Below are 23,318 nucleotides of genomic sequence, written 5' to 3'. Positions count from 1 at the left end.
ATTTTCCCTCTGTTACAACCGGGGTGCAGTTCCCTCCTGATGCCCCTTGGTCCCCAAAACTCCAGCTAGACGAGTGCCCTTCTTCCTCCGGCAGCACAAGCCCGTGGACCAGAAAAAACGTCCCGAGCCACGCCCTCCAGCTGAGGTGGTGTCCTCATTCACCTTCTCAATTAGGGTCACAATCCTACGTCACTCATCATGGGCCCGTCACCCGATGGGCGTTTGTTTCTAGACTGTGGGTGCATTTCAACAGGATAAAACAAAACCCATTTCGCGGGTTGGTTTTACCCTTTTTTAATGCGACCTCCATCGTGCACCGTCCTGTGCTTCGGCAGTGTCTCCTCCTTAGCCAGGTCCATCCCAGCGCCCACACCACCTGTGTGGGAACCCGGACGCTGCTAAGGCCCCGGGTCAGCTGGGCCCTCCCCCTCCCCCAGCCCTTCCTCCCCGGGGGGTTCGTGCTGTGAACAACTCTGAGCTCCCACACGGGCAGGTTGTGACCTGCGGCAGGTGGCACACACCAGACTGGGAGGGGGGTGGGGCAGGCGGTGGTATCGGAATGACGTGGGAGCACCGTTTACAGCCAGGCCCCAGTGACCAGCTATCTGGGGTGGCCTGGAATGTCCCTTTTTTTTGGGGGGGGGGCACGCCTGTAGCTTGCAGGATCTTAGTTCCCCAACCAGGGATGAGCCCGTGGAAGCGTGGAGTCCCAACCACTGCACCACCAGGGAGTTCCCAAGGGATGTCATGGTTTTAACCCTCAAAGTCCCTTACCCCAGGAAACCCTGAAGTCTGAGCAAATCTGGACGGTGGGCCATCTCTGGTATGTGTGTTTTTCCCACACAACCAAGCAATTAACTCAGTTCTCTGAGGACACTGACCAGAGTCCCACAAATTTAACTCCATTCTGACACCATGTACCTGGAGATCTCACAGATTAAGGGCTCAGTCCCACAAGACCACCCCCCGTCCCTTGCCCATCCCAGGTTGTCATCTGTGCTTCTGACGGACCAGCTATAGATCAGAGATTCGGTTCATTTGCAAGAGGGGCTCACAGAACTGGGAAACAGTTTACTCACTAGATTACTGGTTTATTTTTGTAATAAATGAACAGCCAGATGAAGAGGTGCACAGGGCAGGGGATGGGGAAGGGGCACAGGGCCCCCAAGCCCTCTGAGCCCACTCTCCCCCCCGATTGGAAGCTCCCTGAACACTGTGCTGCGTTTCTACGGAAGTTCCATTATGCAGGCGTAGGCATGGTTGATCAAATCATTCCAGCCCCTCTCCCCTCCCTGAAGGTGGGGATGCAGAGGGGACTGAAAGTTCCCCAGGCAACCAGCCCCCATCCACAAATGCTTTCCAAAGGTCACCACACGAACAAACTCAGATATGCTTGAAACGGGATTGATATGAATAACAAAGACACTCCTGTATCACTCATTACTTGGGAAATTCCAAGGGTTTTAGGAGCTCTGTGCCTTGAACAGATGAAGACCAAATATATATTTCTTAACAGTATCACACCACCCTCTGGGCCCCCAGCAGACCTGCGAATGGGCACATCTGGAGGGCATCTGGCTTTGAGTCCCCTACTTTTAAATTCTAACTGCTGAGGGCCTTTTACTGTATGGGACCTGGGACCCTCCACCTGGGCAGGTGACGAACTAGAATAGTGGGTGCCCTATCATTGCCCTTCCAGAGCAGCACTTCCCAGCTCAGGGTCTCAGCAGCCTGTGCCTGGGGAGCTTTAAACAACACCTCGCCCACCAAGTTCTGACTTCCTTGCTGGTGTGTGCGTGTGTGCGTGTGTGTGTGTCTGAGAGCGCTGGCATTGCCACTTTTAAATGGACTTCAGGTGGTGTCAGCTGAGGTTGAGACCCCGCTGGCCCAGAACCGTGCTTCTCAAAGGCTGGTTCAGATAGCAGGCTCAGCTTCACCAGGACATTTGTTAGATGCAGATGCTGGGCCTGGCCCCCCACCTGCTGAATGAGAGGCTCTGGGACAGGCTTGAGTTTCACAGTTGAGTTTTGCCAAGTCCTCCAGGTGATTCTGATACACTCTATAGTCTGTGTATAGTTAGGTGAAGCAAGCAGATGGAGGTCTAATTCTGGACATAAGGGTGCCTCTGTGCATGGGGGCTGCAGGTGCTGTGGGTGCAGGGGGTGATGCCCCCTCAGGAGGGGGCTCAGGGGGAGCTCCCCTCCCGCCCCCCTCCGCCCCCGCCCCACCCCTGCACAAGTATCGGGCTTCCCAGGAAATCAGAGGCCTGCATGCAGGGAGAGACCAGATACCAACTCCGCCTGCCTTGCACCCTCTTGGGCAGGGCCAGGGCTGGCTGGTACCCCAAGGAGGGCTACAGAAACATGAAGAATAGATTCAGTTGCCCTCAGTCCATTTCCTGTTTTTGTGACATCTTCCGGCTAGTTTTCAAATAATCCTCTTGAAACTTTTCCGCCTTGTCCCAGTGGGACTGAGACCTCAAGAAGGAGAGTGGACCCCCAGGGTGAACCCCTGGGTTCAAGTCCACCCTGCCTCTCACTGGCTGCATGACCTTGAAAGAGTTACGTTTTCTGTCTTGTCAAAGTGCAGGTGAAGGGGTCACAAGAGCCCCTTTCCCCGTCCCTCAGAGGAAGTGCGTTGAGGACCATGACTGCCCGCGTGGGAGGGGGCAGGTGGCAGAGTTTTCTGTGTCTCATTAGAGGGCAATTCCCTGGGCCCCGAGAGGTCCAACCTGGCAGGGACCAGGGAGCCCTTCCCAATTGCAGCCCCCCCTTGGAGCCATCCTCATACCCTGGGTGCATGCACGGTCCATCCCATCTCTTAACCCAACCACAGAAAATGGGCTCTGGCCTGTCGGCACAGCCCTCTGCTTCTGTCCATACCTCCCGCTGCCCCAGAGCCCCACTGCCCCCCGGCCTGAGAGCACCCACAGACCTTTCCAGATCCCTCCGAGGCACCTCCAAAGTCTGAGGCCCTCAAGTGCACCCTTTGTCCTCAGCTGAGCTGCAAATGAACTCTCCGCAGTGTTAATGATCACGGTGGTTAAAATGTGACCGGCCCAGGTAGAAGCTTCGATCTTTTTACACAGCCTTTCTGGAAGTAATTCTTTAACTTACTAAAGAATGTACTAGCAATGATGAAAAAAATCAGATGGCACACTCAACCACCAAATAAAAACAACTCAGGTGAAAAGGCCCAAACTGTGTGATTCCCATATGCACAGTCAAGGGGCGGGGGCCCTGGAACTCCAGAACCAGCCGGGCGCAGGCCTCAGCCCACCATGGCCGGTCTACCCCCGGACGGCCCTGTCCATGGTGCTGCCGATGGGCACTCCTCCTAAGTTAACACCACGAACTGTATCAAATCTCATCCCTTAACCACTGTTCTGGAAAAACCATACATTCTTTTTTAATTCCAGATTGCAAACAGAATAATCATTCTGTTTCTCCGAGAAGTCACTGTATTTCGTATTTCTCATCCTGTGCGGTTTTGGGTCTTTCCTATCAGCTTGAAGCTCTATGACAATCAAATGTGTCAAGTTAAATAATGCTGTCCCGTCCTCCCCCTTTTCAAACAGGGACTTGGGCTCTAGTTACTGAGTATTTTTTGAATTTCCTCATTGTCCCACAGCTCAGTTGTATTTTAAAATGCCATTGCTGATGGTACTGTTGGAAATGCAGTAGCGTTCAGTGTGTCTTGGCTAATGTTTACAAATGCCCAATGTCCTTCAAATGCCAGTACATTGTTGTTGTGTGGTTGTTAGGATGAAAAAATGTTGCTTTCTGGGGCCATAGTTCTAAGCCCAGGCTGGTGTTTTTGTTTTTGTTTTAATTCCAAAACTTTCTTTTTAAAAAAAATTTTTTTTAAATTGAAGTCTAGTTGATTTACAATGTTGTACCAATCTCTGCTGTACAGCCAAGTGACTCAGTTATACACATATAGACATTCTTTTTTTATATTATTTTCCATTATGGTTTATCACAGGATATTCAATATAGTTCCCTGTGCTGTACAGTAGGACCTTGTTGTTTATCCCGGGCTGGCGTTTACTCCAGTTCCAATGGCAAATGAGTCTTTAAACATCTTTTTCTATAACAGAAGATCCAAAGCAAAGGGAGATAAGAAGTATTTGAACTGGAAGATGTGGGGCAGACACAGCTTACTGCAGTCAAGGGCCCTTTGCTGCCTCACATGAACAGGAAGGAACTTCGTCCCTCTACAAAGAGCCAGAGCCAAGTTGAAGGCATGCTTGTGAAAACACTGGACATCCACACTGACGTGACGTCACAGACGTGCAGTCACTGTGTGCAGGAGCGCCAGGCTCAGGGACGCTAACACTGGGCCCCGACCTGTGGCCCTCGGGTCCTTTCTGTGCGTGACCCCGTGACCTTGTGATGGTCAGCAGTGCCGTGAGCTGAGCTGTGCCACTGAAGCGCACGGAAGCTGAGGCCATGTAGGTAGGAACTGGCGGGGTTGGGATGCCAGCCTCACAGTCCTGATGCGCTGTTTTCCTGGCCCTATGACCTTCCGCAGGCACCCTGCTGGGCCAAGTTTTCCACATCTGGCAGCGGGGCAGGATGAGGTCACGTTGCCTTTGGCCCCTGCACATCGTAGAGGCACAAATACACTGCAACCAACTGTGTCCTCCTGTCCGATCAAAGTCTTTCCACACTGATCCTGGGGGTTGAGGGCCAGTTACATTCCAGCCAGTTGGGGCCGTCTCAGGGAGAGCAAGCATGGAAGATTTTAAAGGCCACCCCGCTGAATCCCAGCACGCTGAGAGGGAGGGACGCTCTGCTCAGTCTGCAGCACACCTACCTCGCCGGGGCCAGCTAGATTCCGTATTAGACTGCAAAGCCCACCGCCCGGATTTCACCGCAGCCCTCAGAGTTGAGGTAGGTGTGGGACAGCAGTGGAACACGACCCAGTAAGTGACGTTGGGGCCCTGAATTAGGTCAAAGATGGCAGACACCTCCCCCGTGACGGACGGCCCACCCCTGATCCCAGCACTGCTGCTACTGGGAAGGGGGTCTTACCAGGCTGGTCCAGGAAGCCACAAGCCAGTGACCCCAAGAAGCTTAGGAGATGGATCCCTGACTTCCCTATACAATACCCAAAGCCCCACTGTACTCTGGCTATGGAAACACAATCTTAAAAAGAAAGCAACTGGACTCTCGCAGTATATGTTTTTATCATTCCATGACGCCGTCCGGGGCCGGGGTCCAACAGACCTCCCAGGAGCCGGCCGCCGCCCGCCCGCTCCCGCCCCGCGGCCCGAGCCCCGACTCCGGGGAGGTGACCTTCGGGGCGCGGATCAGGGCCGAGCACGCTGGCTCTGTGAAGCCGGCGAGACCAACCCAGAAACCAAGGCCTCCCCTCCACTTCCTGAGCGCTCCTCCACCCCTTTAGGGTCAAGGTCGCGTAGCGCCCCTCCCAGCCGCGCAAGCGCACTGAGCCTCAGCGCCCCCCCCACAGCCCGCCGCCTTCCCGCCGCGCAGGCGCTCTGATCCGCGCGCCGGGAGGCGGGACCGCGAGCGGCGAAGGGCGGGGCCCCTGTTGCGCACTGGCCAGTCCACCGCCCCTCCCGCCTCCGGCGCGCGGCCCTTCCGGGCGGAGGCGCCTGGCAGAGGTCCGAGGTGCGGCGCGTCCGGCAGACGAGGACGACGACCGACCAGCGGGGCAGCAGCAGCCATGGCGTCCGGCAGCGTCCGCGGGCCGACGCCGCGCTTGGGACTGGCCCTCGGCGGCGCCGCGCTGTTCCTGCTGTTCCTCCCGGAGGCCGCCGCGCAGGGTGAGGGCAGCCGGCGGGCTCGGGGGCGGGGGTGCGGGGGGGTGGTGCGGGGCGGGGGGGCGCGGTGTCGGGGCCAAGGGGGGCGGGAGGGCCGGGGGTCGCAGCCGCTCTGGGTCGGTGCTCCGGGCCCGCGCGGTCTGCGGCCGGGGGGGCCACCCGAGTGTCGGCCCGCGGCCTGGGGCGGCGGGGCTCGGGGACGGCGGAGGGCCGGCTCTTTGTCCTGGCTCAGCAGGCGGGGTGGTCCGGGAGCGCGGCGTCGGCCTGGCCGAGCGCAGCGGCGCCACGACCCTCGGAAAGAGCCGTCTCGGGTGTGGACTCGGGGTCGAAAGCAGAGCTGGGGAGCTCGCTTGTCCCACAGCGGGTCGGCGGCCGGAGTCCAGGGGCCGGGCCCTTGTGCGGGCGCGGCTGGTATGTTGGGGGCCCTGCTCGCTTCGAGGAGGCCTGTATGCGGCCCCTACACCCGCCACCGTGCGGAGTAGGCCCCTCCGAGGAGCTCCAGGGATAGCGGCCGGTGCTTGGGCTGAGCCCGCCCTGCCGCTGGTTCCTGGGCTCTCCAGGCCCGCGCTGCGTGGGCAGGTGGGCGGCCTTGCTAGGCGATCCCCTCTGTTCTCAGTAAGTAACTACCTGTGCCAGGTGCCGGGCCCACGGTGGTGACCGGCACGTGGAGGCGACGAGTTCCTGGGGGGCCTGACCAGGAAACGGCAGTTAGAGTTGGGGGGGGGGTGAGGGGAGTGCATGACCTAAGAGCCCAGCAGTTCCAGAAGCGCTGGTGCTGGAGGGTGGCTTCCTGTAGGTGGTCTGCAGGCTGCTGGGAATCTTGGGAGCGTTTGATCTGGCTGCTGTGTGTGGCATCCCCGCATGGTCACTAGTGTGGGGAATTGAGCCTCGGGCCGGTGGCCTAAGCGACCTGGGTCAGCCTGAGGGGCCAGGGGTTTTCTCAGCGCCAGTTAGCTGCGGCGGCGTCACCTTCTGTTTAGCACAGCAAAGCACCTTTCCTCTTTGTGACCTCATGGGGTGTCGGTTCCAGGGCAGGACTGCTTGAGTTTTTTCTAATTGCCTTCTGAGCGTACTTGTGTGTACGTTTGTGATATTATTCGTTAATGCAGCAGTCGGGTGGCACAGCATAGGGAACTTTCGGTCCAGATGGATTGTTCAGCACAAATGTGGTGTGAGTGCTTTTTTACCAAACTGGGTGGCTGAGAGCCAAGAGTCCTCAGTCAGCGGAGAACCTCTCCTTGGTGGCCGCGGGTGTGTATTGTTAGAGTGGGTGTGTCAGGAAACGCCCCAGGTGTGTTTGACTGCCCGCTTTTCACCCCTCCCTAGCCCTGGACTTAAGGACAGAGACCCCTGTGGGCTGAGTGGGCATGTCCTGTGACAGTTTGGGAGTGAAACTGGACTCTCACCCTAGTATTTCAGGAGAAAAGTGGCTCTTCTTCTAGCCGCACTGAGCCTGGGCTTGCTGTGAGCTTTTGCCGCTTGTCATGCTATAGGAACGTGACTACACTGTTTAAGAGACTGTTTTTCTCGCAAGGATGCTGTGTGTATTAGGAAAAATTACTCTAGAGAAACCGAACCAACAGGATGTACGTAGCCATCGAGAAAGAGTTATTATGAGGGACTGGATCACGTGACCGAGGGGCCGAGGAGCCCCACGAGCTGCCGTCTGCTTTCCCGGAGAGCTGGCGTGTAGTCCAGGCCACACCTCAAGGCCAGGCAGCGGGAGCCAGGGGGATACGGTCCAGTCTAAGGCTGAAAGCCCAAGGGCAGGGGGAGGGGGACGTCTCAGCTCTCACACGAAGAGCAGACTCTCCTTCCTTGCCTTTCTGTTCTGTTCGGGCCCTCGATTGGCTAGGTGATGCCCACCCGCCTTGGAGAGCGCCAGGTGCTTTCATCCGTCCACCAACTCATGCTCGTCTCTTCTGGAAACACCCTCACGGACACTACCAGAAACAGTGTTTTGGGAATTCCCTGGCAGTCCAGTGGTTAGGACTCTGCGCTTTCATTGCCGGGGGCTCAGGTTCCGTCCTTGGTTGGGGAACTAAGATCCTGCAAGCTGCGCGGCAAGGCCACAAAAAAAAAAAAAAAATCTTAAAAAAAGATAGAAAGAAACAAAGTGTTTTACCAGCTCTCTGGGCATCCCTTAGCCCAGTCAAGTTGACAGATAAAATTAACCATTACGGGTGTGAATTCAGAGACCATCATACCAGTCCAAACCTAGCCATGTCTAACGTCTGTCTTCTCTACTGTGCGCTTGGGTGGGGGGAGACGTTAGGAACCGACAAGGTGTTGAAGACTTTCAGAGGGAAGTTCATTGAATTAAAGAAGTTTCATGGGCTTTGGACCCCACTTTAATTGTGTGTGGGGTCAGACTCCACCCCAGAGTTTTGTCTTTACATCTAGAGGGAAGGCAGCCCCTAAAGGGACCTCAGTCTTGTCCTAAACAGAGGGATCCAGAGGAGCTGGTGGTGGCCAGGGTAGCTGGGGGCGGGGGCTCCTTACAGCGGTCCTGCTGCTGAGAACTGGGGCTTCCAGGCAGGTTTCGGGGCATTGGGTGTGTGCGTGGGTCCGAGCCTTTGCCCTCTGCCCTCCTCACTCCCCCTTTTCTGCTGAGGTGGTAGGACAGCGAGGACTTTTTGTCTAGATGAACTTTCTGCCTCGTTTCTCACATGAAATTGACAGCGCAGGCACTCTCTGTGCCCTGTCACCATGCGGCATGGCCATAGTGCCCGGTTCTGGGGCTTTATCACTGCTGAGGGCACTGCCGAATGCAGCCCTTTGGCCTGTTGTGTTCCACGGTAAATATACTTAACTCATTTCCTTGTTTTTTAAAAACATACCTCTTTACACGCACTAGTGTGTGTCCTTTTGTGCTTAAGCAGTGACTCACCCGAAACTTTAGGAAAGAACTCAAATATATCATGGGTTAGTGTGTCCTGAGAACCTTTTTTTTTTTTTAACTTAGTTTCCCAAGAGCATGAGACTTAAGGTTCTCTAGTCACTGGTAAGGAGAGTGCAAGCTGAAGAGTCCCGGCCACGGGCCCTCCGAAGTCAGAACAGTGACATTCAGCGTTAGACCTCGGAAACTCAGGCCAGATGTTTACATGTCTCTGGCTTTCAGCACAGTTTTCTGTTTCCGGGATGAGATAAGATCGAGTGAGTGACTGCTGACGCCCAGTCTCTGAAGCAGCTGCAAATGGTTAACGTATTTCCCTGTCTTACTGCGCAAAACACCCTGGTGTTTTCAAGGGCGAGGAGGGAACGACCTTCTCTCGGCTCTGAACTGACTTTGGGAGGGCTGTTTAACGTTGGCGTTTCTGGGTTGAGAACCTGCCTGGTTCCGGGTCATGCTGGGAGCAGGAGGAGGGCGAGCCTGTCTTCTTGGCCCTTCCCCTCCCGGGCCTCTCTGTTGACTCATCTGGCCTGTGACCCAGAGACCCCAGGGTGGACGGGTTTATGGTGTGTATCTTGGAGCCGAGGTCTGCTAGTTCACGCAAGACCAGTTATCACACAGACTTTTAAATTGGAGACGCCTGAGAAAAAATCCCCACGCTTTATCACCTGCTCCCTGGGGCCTCTCTTAACAGTGCTTCAGAAGGACTCAAGAGGGGGTGTGGTAGGCGTCGTGCAGGTCCCCACCATACCTCCCTGCCCAACGCTTTAGCAGAAAAAGTTGAAGGAATAAATGGTACAGTGAACTCCTGAGTCCTTTTCTGTTCTTACAGCCTTTGCCATATTTGCTTTACTGCTCCTTGTCTGTATCTGCTTGTTTCTGTTTCTTTTGGCCGTGCCTGGCGGCTTGTGGGATCTTAGTTCCCTGACCAGGGATTGAACCCGGGCCTCCGCAGTGAAAGCGCTGAGTCTTAACCAGTGGACCACCAGGGAAGTCTCTGCCTGTTACTGGTGTCACCAAACCGTTTGAGAGCAAGTTGTGATGTGGCCATTTACCCTAAATTCGCCAGGGTGTATCTCCTAAGAAGGACGTAGCCAGAACGTGACGGTCAAGTCTGCACAGTGACCATTGGTACGATCCCGGACCCTTGATTTAACACACGACTGTGCACACAGATCACCAGCGACCTCAATAGCATCCTCGGTCCTCTGACCCCGGGCTGGCGTGTTGCTTTTAGGTGTCATGTCTCTCAACCTCTGTTCCCCTGCAATAGCTCCTCAGCCTGTCCTTGTGCTCAGAGGCCCCTTTGTGGTCCTGTCTGGTTTCCTCTGATTTGATTCGGATGCATTTGGGGAGGATTCAGCCACTGGGTGACTGTCCTTCCTGCACCCCTCAGAGGCACCTGCTGTCACTTTGTGCCGTTGTCTTGTCACAGGTTGTCTTGGTGATATCTCCAATCACTTTTCAGGTGCCATTTTCTATTCACAAGTATAATTAAACCGGGGCGGGGGGTGCTCTGAGACCGTACATAACATCTTGTCCCTCCGCAAACGGCTCGGTGGTCTTGGCGTCCCTGTTTACTGCGACGGAGACTCTTGGCTAGTTGTCCTTCTCTGTGTTTATTCTGTGTCCGTGTGAAATCATGGGCGTTCAGGAGGTGAGAGTCCATTACTGTCATTCACTCTGATGTTAAGTTGTGCCACTTTGGCAAGGAGGACCCCCTCCACGCTGGCTTCTGGGTCCTTGTGCCACTTTCTGGCTCAGCAAGCTGTCCAAGGCTGGTGTTGCCCTTTCTCTGCCCCGGTTCTGGCGTTGTTGTTCTGCCCGTTTCCTTTTAGTGGGGACAGTGGCTGGAGACCAAAGGCCTGGCAACATGTGTGCCGTCCTCTCTCAGCCCCTTGGTGGACACAACTAGGAATCCGGCTTGTGAGTGAAACCGTCCTCGGGGCTGTTCCCTCCTGCCGGTGCACAGGGCCCCGGGGCCCCCTCTCAGCAGTGCTCTGAGAAGTGGAGGTATTTCGGGGGCCGCCAACTGGCTCTGCCTTCCTGGGGCCGAGGGAGTAAAGCAGTTTAGGATCAGCTTGAACACAAAACAAGCAGCACGCCACTAGAGGCCCTGAGGAGGGTACTAGTTAATAATGACTGCCGTAGAATGGTATGTTGTGACAGAATGAGCTTTCATTTCAGATAAAATAGGATTTTGGTTTTTAAAAATGGAACGTAGAAGACTGTTGAAGAGAAGAACTCTCCAACTCTTTCAAAGTAGCAGTTTACTGTATGGGTCCTGCTTAGCAAACATGAATACAATCGTAACTTAAAGCTAAAGCTCTTTTCCCGTGCATTTTATTAGGCAAGTCTTGGAAAGTAGAGGGAAGCTGAGAGACCTGGGTAGTGAGCACCCCTCTGCCCACCACCGGGTCTGTCACATCTTGAAGTTACAGACGCGCACGCCCCACCCCCCCCCAGCTCCTCCCCGTGCACGTTGTCACAGAGAGCTCAACGTTCGTCTCCTTCTTCTTCTGAGCTCAAGTTTACATACGGTGAAATGCAGGAATCCTACGCGCGCCATCCAGTGAGTTACACCTGTGAGACCCTGACCTCCTACAAGCCTCAGAACAGGCCTCTCCAGGAGGTTGGGGCCCCACCCAGCCCATCCTCCTCCCCCCCGCCCCCGCCCCCGAAGATGAGCCTCAGCCATCCCCGAGCCCTGCGCTGCGGGCCTTTGCAGGAGGCTCCCCCCAGCCCAGGTCATCTATAGAGTCATCATGTGTGGCGTAGACGGCGCACTTCTTTTTAGGGCTGAAGAGTGTCCCACTGTAGGACTGGGCCAGTTTCCCTGTCCACCCTCCAGCGACCTCTGTCCCCGTGCCCCCTGGGTGCAGCGTGTTAGGAGGAGGTGGTCCCGGGGAGGGTCGCGTCCTCCGTCCAGGCAGGAGGAGCAGGCCGCGCAGAGGCCCCGGCCAGGGAGCCAGCTGGCAGCTCTCAGGACCAGTGGGGAGGCCGAGGGGCGTGCGGGGCGCCTGGACATCTGGGCCACTTTCAGCTCTCAGGCGTTCCTATGCGTAAAGTTGCCATCAGCCCCCCTGTGCAGGTGTCCCTGTGCACGTGTGTTCTGGTTAGTCCTGGGTACGAGACCGAGAGCGGAATTGCCAGGTCTCGGAGGAGCACGTGTTTGTTTTCGAGCCGCTGAGCCCCCGTCCTCACCACCGTTAGCATCGTCAGTCTTTGTAATGCAGCCATTCCGGTGGGTGTGAAGTGGGGCCTGACCGCGATTCTCACGTGCCTTTCCTGCTGGCTGATGGGGTGTGCTCAGGCCTCTTCCAAGCGTGTGCGTGTCTTAAGGGGCGGCGTGGGGTGGAGAGCGGCTGCTTGATGGTGGATTGGAATCCTTTATCCGTGCACCAGCTCTTCACTTCTGCTTAGCTTGCGTCGCAGAGCTGTCAGCTGCCCGGGGTTTGAGCCCTTCCCGTAGCGCCTGCGCAGTGAAGAGTGCCCGGGGGTGCAGGGGCTGCTCCGCAGGGTTGGGACCGGCGAGAGGGCCGCGGCCCGGCTTGAGTCTGGCACGGCATCGCTGTGGCCTCTGGTTCCAGGGTGTCTGCTGACGAGCTGGTCAGTGGTGTGCGACCACGCAGGTGAGAGGCAGGCGGCCGGCCTTGCTGGGCGGCACCGTCTCCTCTCCCAGGAGACCCCTGGGGTCAGGACCACATGTGTGCTGCTTGCGTGTCCTCCCAGGGCCCTGCTGGTAGAGGCTCAGTCTGTGCCTTGAAGGCTTGCGCGGGAGGGGCCGTCCGTCTCCGGATTCTGAGCGCCACTTGCCCTCCCCCTCCCCACATCGATGCCGCAGGATTCTCAGTGATGTTTGTTCTTTCCCCTGCAGGTTGTTCTCAGAACACAAACAGAACCTGTGAAGAGTGCCTGAAAAACGTCTCTGTAAGTAGCACAGGGTCAGCACGTGATCCAGAAGCAGACCCGCCGTCTCTGACTCCAGGGCCGCTTGTGTGTGTTCAGGGTTCTGTGGTCTGGGGCTTGTGGAGGTATTTTTCATGATGGCTCTTAACAGCCTTTCTCAGGCATATTAAACCGTCTCGTGAAAGCTGCACACACCACTTGAGTGTTGTTCACATGCTACTTCGACTCCTGAAATGAAACACGTAAGTTTCACACAGCCTGGAACTTGTGTGAGCTCCCGGGGCCCGCAGGCGTGAGCAGAGGTGCCCGGCAGCAGGGTGGGAGCACGTTTAGCCCCTCGTCTGCAACTGTTGACCTGTGCCCAGGGCTTTCCCACGGGGCTCACTCCACCTTGGAGGCCTCGTGTCTTACAGACGGGCCCCGAGACGCAGCGGGTGTGCTCGGAGCCCTCCCGGCCCCCCGCCGGGCTCACGCAGTGCTGAGGGGGCCGCGAGCTGGAGTGCCCGTGCTCTCCCTCGTTGTGTGGGGTTGGGGGGTGCCCAGACCACAGCGGGGTGCACACCTCCTCTGAAGGCCTGACCCCCACTCTGAACCCAGACAGGTGAGGTCAGAAGTGCAGAGGAAAGCCAGGGCCAGGGTAGACCCCGCCGCGTGTGAATTCTTAAAGCACACGGGCTTCCGGAAGGATCTGCTGGCGCCCCTGTGTTGTTCACCGCGTGCGTGTACCTCATTAATCTAAAAAACAAGAGTGACAAACAGCCACGACACCACCACAAAGAGAACTTATCCTCCTAGTGAGCTCATACGGCTTTCGGTAAAACTGTCATGTAAAAATGGAAAATTAGGTGTTTAAAACTTGAGCTGTTTGAAAATGGTGGATTTCCCAGAAATTGTTAAGCCAGGAAAGAACCACTGGAGTGGAAGGTATTCTGAAACGGCCAAAATGAAGAGGGCCTCCCTGCTGTTTGTCATTTTGAACACAAGACACCAAAGTGGACACTGTGTCAGTGGCACTGGGGCCCCAGGTTTCACTAAAACATTTTTTTGTAATAGATTTTCGCCCTAACTTGGGACCAAAACATACCATGACTTTTCCATCCTGTTAAAACCTCAAAGAAAAAAACTTAGTAAAATCTTTACCTTCAAGCTTGAAAATATCCTGAATGTCCTGACCTGGGCGGGTTGTTAGGTTGACCCAAAGCTCACATCTGTGCCAGTGCCTGCCCGGCTCTGGGCCCCTCGGCTGGTGTGCTGGCCAGGTCTCTGCCGTGCGTTCCAGGGACTCAGGCACACCTGCCAGGTTTTCTCCAGCTCTGCGGTTCTGGACAGATGCCCTTGCACTTTAGTTGCATCATCTTTAAGACAGCCAGCAATAAGACAGCCCTCTCGGTCCAGTCCTAGAGATCAAATTAGGATCTTTACAGGGTGATAACCATGGGTGGCCACCACCCCAACCATGCCCGGCTCGGTCCCTCCTGCAGGGGGACGTGGAGAAGGGCGCAAAGGCCTGCCTTCCTGCAGGCGGCTGACGCCTGGGTGCTCTGGGCGTTAGAAGGTGGTGCCTCGGAAGGGAGGGGAGCGTCCAGGCGGGAGGAGCAGGCCACGCAGAGGCCCCGGGCGGGGATCAGCAAGGAGGCTGCGAGGCAGGCAGGGCGCCTGGTGGACGAGGTTTGAGTGAGGAGGGCCTTGGTGGGTTGGCGGCGTCGAGCCAGTGTTGGGAAGGGGGCCGAGGGGGAACAGCATTGTGGCTGGCGGGGCTGGTGCAGGTCGGACCCTGGCCCGTCTGCCCTTCAGCGTTTACACGTCTGATGCCCTGTCATCGCCTCTTGCAGTGTCTTTGGTGCAACACTGACAAGGCGTGCTTGGACTACCCGGTGACCAAAATCCTGCCGCCCAGCTCTCTCTGCAAGCTGAGCTCTGCGCGCTGGGGCGTGTGCTGGGGTAAGTCGCTGTTTTCATTGGCTTCTTGCAAAACCAGGGCCGTTTTGAAAATTCCGGCTGTGCTCAGTTACTGTAAGCTGCCAGAAGCGGGGAGGTGGGGAGGCCGGCGCGAGCGGTGGCGTCTGGGAACGCGGCGGCCCGGGTCTGGCGGCTGCCCTGAAGGCCACAGCCTTGGCTCTGCTCTGCAGGCGGCTCCTCACGCCCCGGGGCCACGTGGGTGGCGCATCAGCACCTGTCTCAGTGGTGCTCTTTCTCCGAGGGAAGTGAGCCCTAGGGGAGACCCAGGTTGTTTCCTAGGTGGCCTTTTAAGTTGGTTTGTGGTGTGTGTTGCCACGTGGAAGTCATTTTTATGAGTTGGGCTTATTAATCCTTTCCTTTATGGCTTCAGGTTTGGGGCCATCGAGAGGCCGCCTGGCTACAGGTCATAGGAGCCAGTGCTCTCGCAGAGAGTTGTGATGATCTGTTTTATCTGTCTTTTTTCTAATTGATTTCCATCTCAGAATCTGTCAGCCTCCATCTGAAATGACTCACTTCTGATTTCACCAGCTGAAACCCAGGGAACCCAGAAGTTTGTGTCTGTGGGAGTGTGTGTGTATGGGTGTGTGTACATGTGCAGACACACCCGTCACGTCCTCCCAGCTGGCCGTTCCCTCTGCTGCCCTCACTCCAGAAAGGCTCCTTGGGCCACACGGCCGTCTGCTTCCATGTTAGCGGCTGCCTCCTCCGTGGAACCTTCCCTCCCCATCTGTTCCGCACAGACGGCTCCCGCACCAGGGAACCAACCATCGGCATATGGGGCCTTAACTGTTAACATGCTTTTAAACTGAAGCATGACTCTAACACAGTGCACACGTGAGCCCTCGCTCCCTCTCTCCGGGCCCTAGACTCCAGAGGACACGCGCACGTACACACGTGCAAGTACAGACACATGCGTGCACACATGCATGTACACTTGTGCATATACAAATGCCCGTGTACTCAGTGAATTTTCACGTGAGTCTGCAGGTTATCGCCACTCAGCAGAACACACGGACCACGTCCGGCGCTCGCCTGTCCCTCAGGACACCGTGGGCGACTGCTGCGGTGCACTGGTGGACACCGGGCTGTGTGCGGCTGCCGTGTGCTCCCGCGTGGGCTGGACACAGACGCCCACTGCCCTGGGCGTGCGCTTAGGAGCAGACTGCTGAGTGGTACCCCTTTCATGTCTAGCTTTAGTCGGTCGGCCACACGTTTCTCAAGAGTGGCTGCCCCAGTTGATGCCGCTTCAGGCAGCATGGGGGCACACGGGCTCACGGGGGGTGAGCAGGGGCGCGGGAGGGCAGGCTTTGTAGTAACGGGAGGGTGCAGTGCCCCCGGTTCCTGAGAGAAGGTGCGTTGGCCTTGTCGGGTTTATTCCTCGGGCCTGCAGGGAGCTGGGACCTCATCCACGGGAGCCGAGCGGGTGGGGCCTTGCGGTCAGGCCACTGGAGACCCTCTTGGTCCACCCCGTCAGGGCAGCACCTCACACTGACTCAGCCCTGTGCCACAGGTGCTTTTATTCTTACAAGTAACTGTAGAATCATCTTAACCAGTTCTAGGCAAAATTGTTTTGGGGTTGTGATTGTAATGACCTTAAATATATATGTTCAGGGGACTTCCATGGTGGTTCAGTGGTTAAGACTGCACTTCTACTGCAGGGGACCTGGGTTCGATCCCTGGTTGGGGAACTAAGATCCCACATGCTGCACAGCTCAGCCAAAAAACAAACAAAAATACACACACACACACACACACACACACACACACACACACGTTCAGCTGGAGAACAGCAAGATCTTTACCGTTTGAACCCCCGTCTGGGAACGGGTGTCTCTCTCCGTTCAGGTCTAGTACGTCCTAGAGTAGATTTCTCGGAAAGAAGCTCATAGTTTTGTTTCCCATCATGGTGGGATTTCTGTTTCTGTTTTATAATGGTTTAGCTGCTAATCAGAAAAGCTCTTGTGGGGGTAGGTGTATTTTAGAGCCAGCTGTCTCATTGGTCTCACGGGGTTTTGTTTTTTTTGTTTTTTTTTAAATTTTATTTTATTTATTTATTTTGGTGGCACCAGGTCTTAGTTGTGGCAGACGGGCTCCTTAGTTGTGGCACGTGGGCTCCTTAGTTGTGGCTCACAGGCGCCGTAGTTGTGGCATGCAGACTCTTAGTTGCAGCATGTGGGATCTAGTTCCCTGACCAGGAATCAAACCCACGTCCCCTGCATTGGGAGGCGGATTCTTAACCACTGCGCCACCAGGAAAGTCCCTCGCCGGTTTTTAAAGTTGATTGTTCTCGGGACTTCCCTGGTGGCACAGTGGTTAAGAATCCACCTGCCAACACAGGGGACACGGGTTCAGTCCCTGGTCCGGCAAGATCCCACGTGCAGCGGAGCAACTAACCCTATGCACCACAACTACTGAGGCTGTGCTCTAGGGCCCTTGAGCCACAACTACTGAGCCTGTGCGCCACAACTACTGAAGCCCATGCGCCTAGATCCCATGCTCCACAACAAGAGAAGCCACCACAGTGAGAAGCCCGCGCACCACAATGAAGAGTAGCCCCCGCTCGCCACAACTAGAGAAAGTCCACGTGTAGCAACGAAGACCCAACGCAGCCAAAAATAAATAAATAAAACAAATTTATTTTAAAAAATAAATAAAAATAAAGTTGATCGTTCTCGAGTTCTCTAGTCAAAAAGTTACGCCATCTGCCTGTGGGGGTCTCCTGTTACTACTGTATCTTGCAATTCTGGCACTTCCAGAACAGGACAGAGGAGGAAAAACCACATGATTCAAAGCTCAGAAGGCAGAGCGAGTGCTGTCACACTGGCAGCCTGAGGGGGGCTGGGGGCAGCAGGGCACTGGTGTCTCCCTCCCCTCCCTGACCCAAGGAAGAGCTCTCGCCTTCCAGACCCCAGCCCACCCCCCCTCCCAACCAAGAGACCAGTGGCACCAGAGCTTTTACGAGCTGTGTGCGGCAGGGGGCCGTCCTGTGAGGGTTGTGCTGCTGTCCAGGGCGGGGCTGTGCTAACGGGAAGGTGTCAGCCTGTCCTGTGATGGGCTCTGGCTTGAATGGAGTGGAAAAGTACCGACTGACTGGTTTTAATTTGTAAATCCTCAAGAGAAGTTGGAAAGAATTGCAACTTGTTCTGAGTGCTTTTGGTCTGGACGGGAAGTCACCGTCACCGTTTTCCAGCCCGCGGGCGTTGGCCTGGGCCGTGGCTCCAGCTGGTGCTCAGCCCACGCGGGCAGACGTGTGTCCTGTTGGCAGCAGATGGGAGGCTCTGGGCTTTGACTTAGATAATCACGGAAGCCGCATCGGGCTTAGCATCCGATTCCGCGAGATTGAGTCAAGTGTCGTAGCAGCTGAGTGCACCGCGGAGCTTCTCTTTCTTCCTGGTTTTGTTAACTGTTCTCAGGCTGGAAACAGCCTTTCAGCATCAGGTGATGAGAAAAGCTACCTGTTGCTTCAGGTTGATGGAAATGGTGACGAAGTCACAGCAGCAGGCTGAGGAAGGCGGGGGTGTCGTCGTCCGTCCCTGCCCCCCCCCCGGAGGGGGCGGGGCCTGAGCGGGGCCCTGACTCTGCGCCTTTGCGTTGGCAGTGAACTTCGAGGCCCTGATCATCGCCCTGTCGGTGCTGGGGGGCGCCCTGCTGCTGGGCGTCGCCTGCTGCTGCTGCTGCTGCTGCTATGGGAAGCGGCGGAGCCGGCGGCCGGACAAGAGCGAGGAGAGGGCCGCTCGGGAGCGCGAGGAGCGCCGGGTCCGCCAGGAGGAGCGGTGAGGCCCCGCGACCGGGGCGGTTACTCGGTCCCAGCTTTCTCCACGTGGAAAAGTCAGGACCGTGTCGGGTGTCCGAGGGGGCTTCTCGGTGGTGGCGTGGAGGGTGCGATGCCGCGTGGCAGGGACCTGGCCGGTGGCCGCCAGCCCGGGGTTCGGGGCCCGTCCGGTTCTGAGCCCGTGGGGGCTCAACAGGAGGAAGGCTTCTGACTGGGGTCTCCTGTCTGTCCGAACCCACACCGGGCCTTTTGTGTGACTAGTGCTCTGGTGACCGTGCGTCCCAGGTTCCGGAGCCCTTTGGCGTGCGCGCGGTGGGGCTGGGGGGCTTGTCAGCCCGCAGCTGCTGGGGCCGAGGCTCCTGCGTGTTCCTAACCATCTTCAGAACCAAGCGTAAGATCTTTGCTGATTGGTTCGTTTTTATGCGGAAAAAAATGTCCTCAATCACAGCACGGGGTATTGGAATTGCTTTTCTTGAAATGAAGGGGTCCGTGCTCAGCACCCCGCCCGTCCCGGTGGGAGCGTGGCCGTGGCCACGTCAGAGCCGCCACCACCCGGCTCTGGCTCCCGGAGGCCACAGGGAGTGAAAGGCACAGCTGTTGGAATTACACTGTGGGGACTTCCCTGGCGGTCCAGTGGTTAGAGCTCTGCGCTTCCACTGCCAGGGGCCCGGCTTTGATCCCCTGGTCGGGGAACTAAGATCCCGCAAGCCCCGCAGACACACACACACACACACACACACACACACACACACGAAATTTACACTGTAATTTGCTGCTGAACGAGATTTCTGTGTTTTCTAGGAGAGCAGAGATGAAGTCAAGACATGATGAAATCAGAAGGAAATATGGTGAGAATCGCCTGGCTCTCCATTTCCGTTGGCAGGAGCTGGCCTGGCCGTCTTGGCCACGTCCAGCGCCCGGCGGGCTCTGCTGTAGGGTGTGGGCTGCACCGGGAGTGGCTTCTCGTAAGACGAGGCCTGCGAGTGTTTCTGCCTCTGCCGGCCTTCCTGGCACCTGTTTGCTGGTGAAGTGCTGTCGCCCTTTCCCACCTTGTGGTCCTGTTTGCCCTACGGTGGGGTGAGTCCCTTACCTGCGGGGCTTTGCCCGCCTTCTCCCTTGTGCTGGAGTTGCTCCTGGCCCGCCTCCTGACCGAGTCGGCAGTAGCCACACTGAGGCCTTGGACCGCTTGTTTCCCGGGAGCTGTGTCCTGGTTCTGTTCTGGGTTTTTGTTTGGTGAGGTTTTCGGTGGGGGGACTATTTTTTCGGTGTTTGAGAGCATTGAACCTGCTCCTGTGTTTAGCTGGCTCTGTACTGATTTTCAAACCACCGATATCATTGGTGTTTTCTGCTCCCTGGCACTTGGTTTCCAACGAAATTTGGAAATCATGGAAAGGAGCTTTTGGGCATCTGATTAACATTAATGTAAATAAAAGACAGGATGGTTGTGTGCTCGTGTGCGTGTACACACACACACACAACACAGCACAGGTAGTGATGGGATCCTGGACCTTTGCTCTGCCCGGCCTGCACGAGGCCTTTTCTGGAACAGTCACGGATTCGCTGTGTTCCTGTCTTGGAGCTGGTCAGTTGCCCTTTAATTGCACTGAAAGAATTATCTTGTGCCCTTTGTGTAAAGCCCTTTGAGTGGCCTGGACTTGGGAAGGAGGAACCCTCAGCTGTGGGGAACCTTCGAGCTCCTGGTGGGAGCGGGAGGGAGGTGCTTGGGCTTATTAACACCAAATGCACCGCAGACGAAACCATCTCTTGAGTTTAGAAGGCCTTTGGTTTCTTTATCACAAAGCAGTTTATGTCTGTTTTTCCCTCTAAACTAGAAGTAGAGCCAGGATCTGGGGGGGGGTTTTGGGGTTTTGTTTTCCCAACAGGGCCTTAACAAGACTGCTCATATTTGGTATTTGGCACATGATAATTTTTTACCCAAAACCAGCTGTGTGCTCTGCCCCACCGCCAGGCTGAGCGCTTCCCGGCCCAGGCTGAGCTCTTCCCCGCCCCAGGCTAAGCTCGCCCTGTTCCTCTGACAGAAGGGCATTCTCCCCTCTGCCCTTACCTTTCCCCCATTGTCCCCTGCCCCCCAAAACCCTGTGTAAGTAGATGTGTTGCAGTGGCTCCGGTTAGTTGCGTGTACAGACCAGATGTTTAAAGAGGGGAGAGGGTGTGTTTCCACGATGCAGAGAGAAAACTCCGAGTCTTTGGGTACTTAGCTCCTTCACAGTTAAACTGACGGTCACCTTCTTTGTGTGGCCTTAATTCTGAAAATTAATCAGCATTTATAAGAACATCTAAAGTAAGGTGGTTTTGTTTTGTTTTCTTCTGTATAATTTAGAGAGAATCAGCAAACAAGTCTTTATTTCTTAGGATCTGTGTTTCTTAGACATACCGTTTCCAATAAATTCCACTTCAGTTTTAAAGTCACCGGTGGTGTGCCTTTCGCGAAAGGTTAAGGGTAGTGTTTGAGCCTGCTTAGCGTACCCGTCTTCCTTTTGGCCTCAGTAAATCTTCATAGAAGACACCACGTGCTGCTTTCTGACCCTCGTTTCCTGTTGGCTGAGTGCATTTCTAATCAGGCCCGTTTTGTTTTCAGGTTTGTTTAGAGAAGAAAACCCATATGCTAGATTCGAGAACAACTGAGATGCGCTTCGTGGCACGGCGAGCGGTCTCCACGCCTTTCCTCGGGCTGTGGGTCAGCAGGGACCCGCTGCCCCGTCCGCCTCCGACCCTGGGGAGGGAAGCTGCCCTCCAGGCCCAGGCCTGGGAGCTTCTGTTCCCTCTTCTCTCATTTCTGTATTTAGTCACTTGAGACATTAAGACTGTCAGGGCTTTTCTGTTGTTCATTTGGGGAGGAAACTGCACATCCCAGGCCTCTGCTCCGTCTGCGAGCCAGTGCAGACCGTCTCCCTGCGTCCGGGCCTGCGCAGCTCCACGCGCAGGAAGTGGGGCGTCTGCAGTCCGCCTTGGGGCCACCCTCCAGCCCCTGTCATTTCCCCAGAAAAGCACAGACGACTTGCTGTTGACCTCGGGGTACAGGACGCAGTCGGACGAGGGTTTGCTTTCCGACCTTGACTATACCGAATAGCATTGAGCGGTAGTTAAACTCACCTTACTTTTTTTTTTTAAATAATTCTTGGATTTTATTCTCCCACCTAAAAGATTCCACCAAAAAACTTTACTGTCAAAGTTCAGGCCACTCATGGGATGATTTTTTAGTGTGTCTCTTTACTGGAACATCAAGATATTTTTCCAATAAAAGTTTGAATTATAAAACCTCTCTGAAGGGCAGTAGTCGGTCAGGTGCTGGTGTGTGGATGGCAGGGGGGCGTGTCTAAGAGGCTTCGCCTGCCTCCTTTCCCGCCCCGTTGACCACAGGCCTCAGGCCCCAGGGGCGGAGTCTCCTGAATCAGACCTTCCCTGCCATCTGCGATGGTCACCTAGGGCTCGCAGGTGACCGGAGGTCCACCCTCAGCAGTCAGTTGCCTGCACTAGCCAGGCTCCACGGGGCCGCTGATGGGATCTCCACGCACGACAGATGCTGGCGGTTGTCCTGCTTGGCCAACAACCTGAGCTCCCGGCCTGCTCCTTTGTCTCGGCCATGTTCTGGGAACTTCCTTCAGTGGCCGCACGTGGTGGTTCCTTTTCTTCCAGATCAAGATGCATGACTGCAGTAAATGGTCTGAGCGCTTCCTGGCAGGGACAGCAGACCGTGGAGTCACCGTGAACAGCCTTTCTTAAATCTGAAAATAGTCCTAGTTGCCAAATTGCTTTGAATGTGAAAACCATTGAGCTTTGGGGAGGCGGGTGAACAAGCACATGAAGTGAGAGTTCGTGCGGACCCAGTGATCAAAGGACGTGTCGTCAAACAGTTGCACGTGCCTTGTTAGCTACACAGATCTGTTTAACAATTCTACCTTTAAGTTTCACAAACAACCTTTAACAAACTCTTTAGTCTTATTTCTCTGGTTTCTTGGGCATTTGATAGCAGTGAAAGTATTATGAAACATTCCTAAGTATTTTATAACAGTTTGCAAATTTTTACTTTCTACTGTTTGTTCATAAAAGAAACTTTGTGATAGACTTCAGTGAACTTTGTATTAACACGGTAGTTGGTGTGGATGTAAAATCACTCTCTTGACTTGAGGCTGCCGAGCTGAAAGCAGAGCCGGGTTGTTAGCGCGAGTTGTTAAAGCGGGCGCCGTCCTCCCACACAGCACGGGGCCCGCCCCGGGAGCGTCACTGTAGCCGTGAGCTTCTGAGATGGTACTAAGAGCAGCCAAAACTGTAACCTCAAGGAGACCATGAGCCTGAGTGCCTTAATCTTTAACCAGTTTCCAGCCAGCAGATTAATACACGCTTTTGTTGACTATGCTTTGCGTTCCTTGTGTTTCATTTCTGGGCGGTGTGGACGTGATTGCTTGGGGAGTGAGGACAGGGGGACTGTCCGGGTAAAGAGGGGCTTCTGCACCCATCGGTGTGAACGAGCAGCCTCCCTCCCAACACGCGGCCGGCGGGGATCGGCCCCGCCGTGTGTCCCTGCTGCAGCGCTGGGATCAGGTACAGAGGGCTGCAGGGGAAGCAGCTGTACCTTTGCGCTTGGAGTCCTTGGCTCTCCTGTTTGAAGCAAGTGACCAGCAACAGACTTCTCCCACGCTAAAGCCCAGGGGTTTTTTGAGCCCGTCTCCTTGCTGGGCCCTTCTCTGCTCCAAACTGCAATGTTTTGGTTGGCTTGGCCTCACTGTGCGTTGGGCACAGGAACTTGCCTTCAGTGACAGGACTGCTGACGGTGACAGGAAGGGGGCGGCGGGCACTGCCGGCCCCTCTGGCCACCCCCGGGAGGAGGAACGACCCACGCCCGGGACCAAGCGGCTCAAAGCCACACCCCAGGAGACCCGGCTTCTCGCGAGGGGAAACCGTGGTGGGAGCGAAGCTGGATGGCTGCTTGGGGGAGCCAGCCCCTTTCCCCAGAGGGTCCGGGCGCCCCCTGCCCA

The 23,318-nt window shown here is 55.9% G+C and overlaps 1 protein-coding gene across 1 annotated transcript; it reads left to right on the top strand.

Moving 5' to 3' along the window:
• Window positions 1-5,618: 5,618 nt before the first annotated feature.
• Window positions 5,619-22,698, top strand: PTTG1IP (PTTG1 interacting protein). Its single transcript, XM_068547195.1, has 6 exons — window positions 5,619-5,791; window positions 12,559-12,611; window positions 14,423-14,531; window positions 18,148-18,322; window positions 19,123-19,169; window positions 20,921-22,698. Exons 1-6 carry the CDS (start codon window positions 5,692-5,694, stop codon window positions 20,965-20,967), a joined length of 531 nt encoding a protein of 176 aa, XP_068403296.1. The 5' UTR covers window positions 5,619-5,691; the 3' UTR covers window positions 20,968-22,698.
• Window positions 22,699-23,318: the final 620 nt, after the last annotated feature.

This window comes from Eschrichtius robustus, chromosome 6 (assembly GCF_028021215.1).
Source record: "Eschrichtius robustus isolate mEscRob2 chromosome 6, mEscRob2.pri, whole genome shotgun sequence".
Classification (NCBI taxonomy): Eukaryota; Metazoa; Chordata; class Mammalia; order Artiodactyla; family Eschrichtiidae; genus Eschrichtius; species Eschrichtius robustus.
The sequence above is the reverse complement of the archived record's forward strand: the minus strand, read 5'-3'. Positions and strand labels throughout refer to the sequence as shown.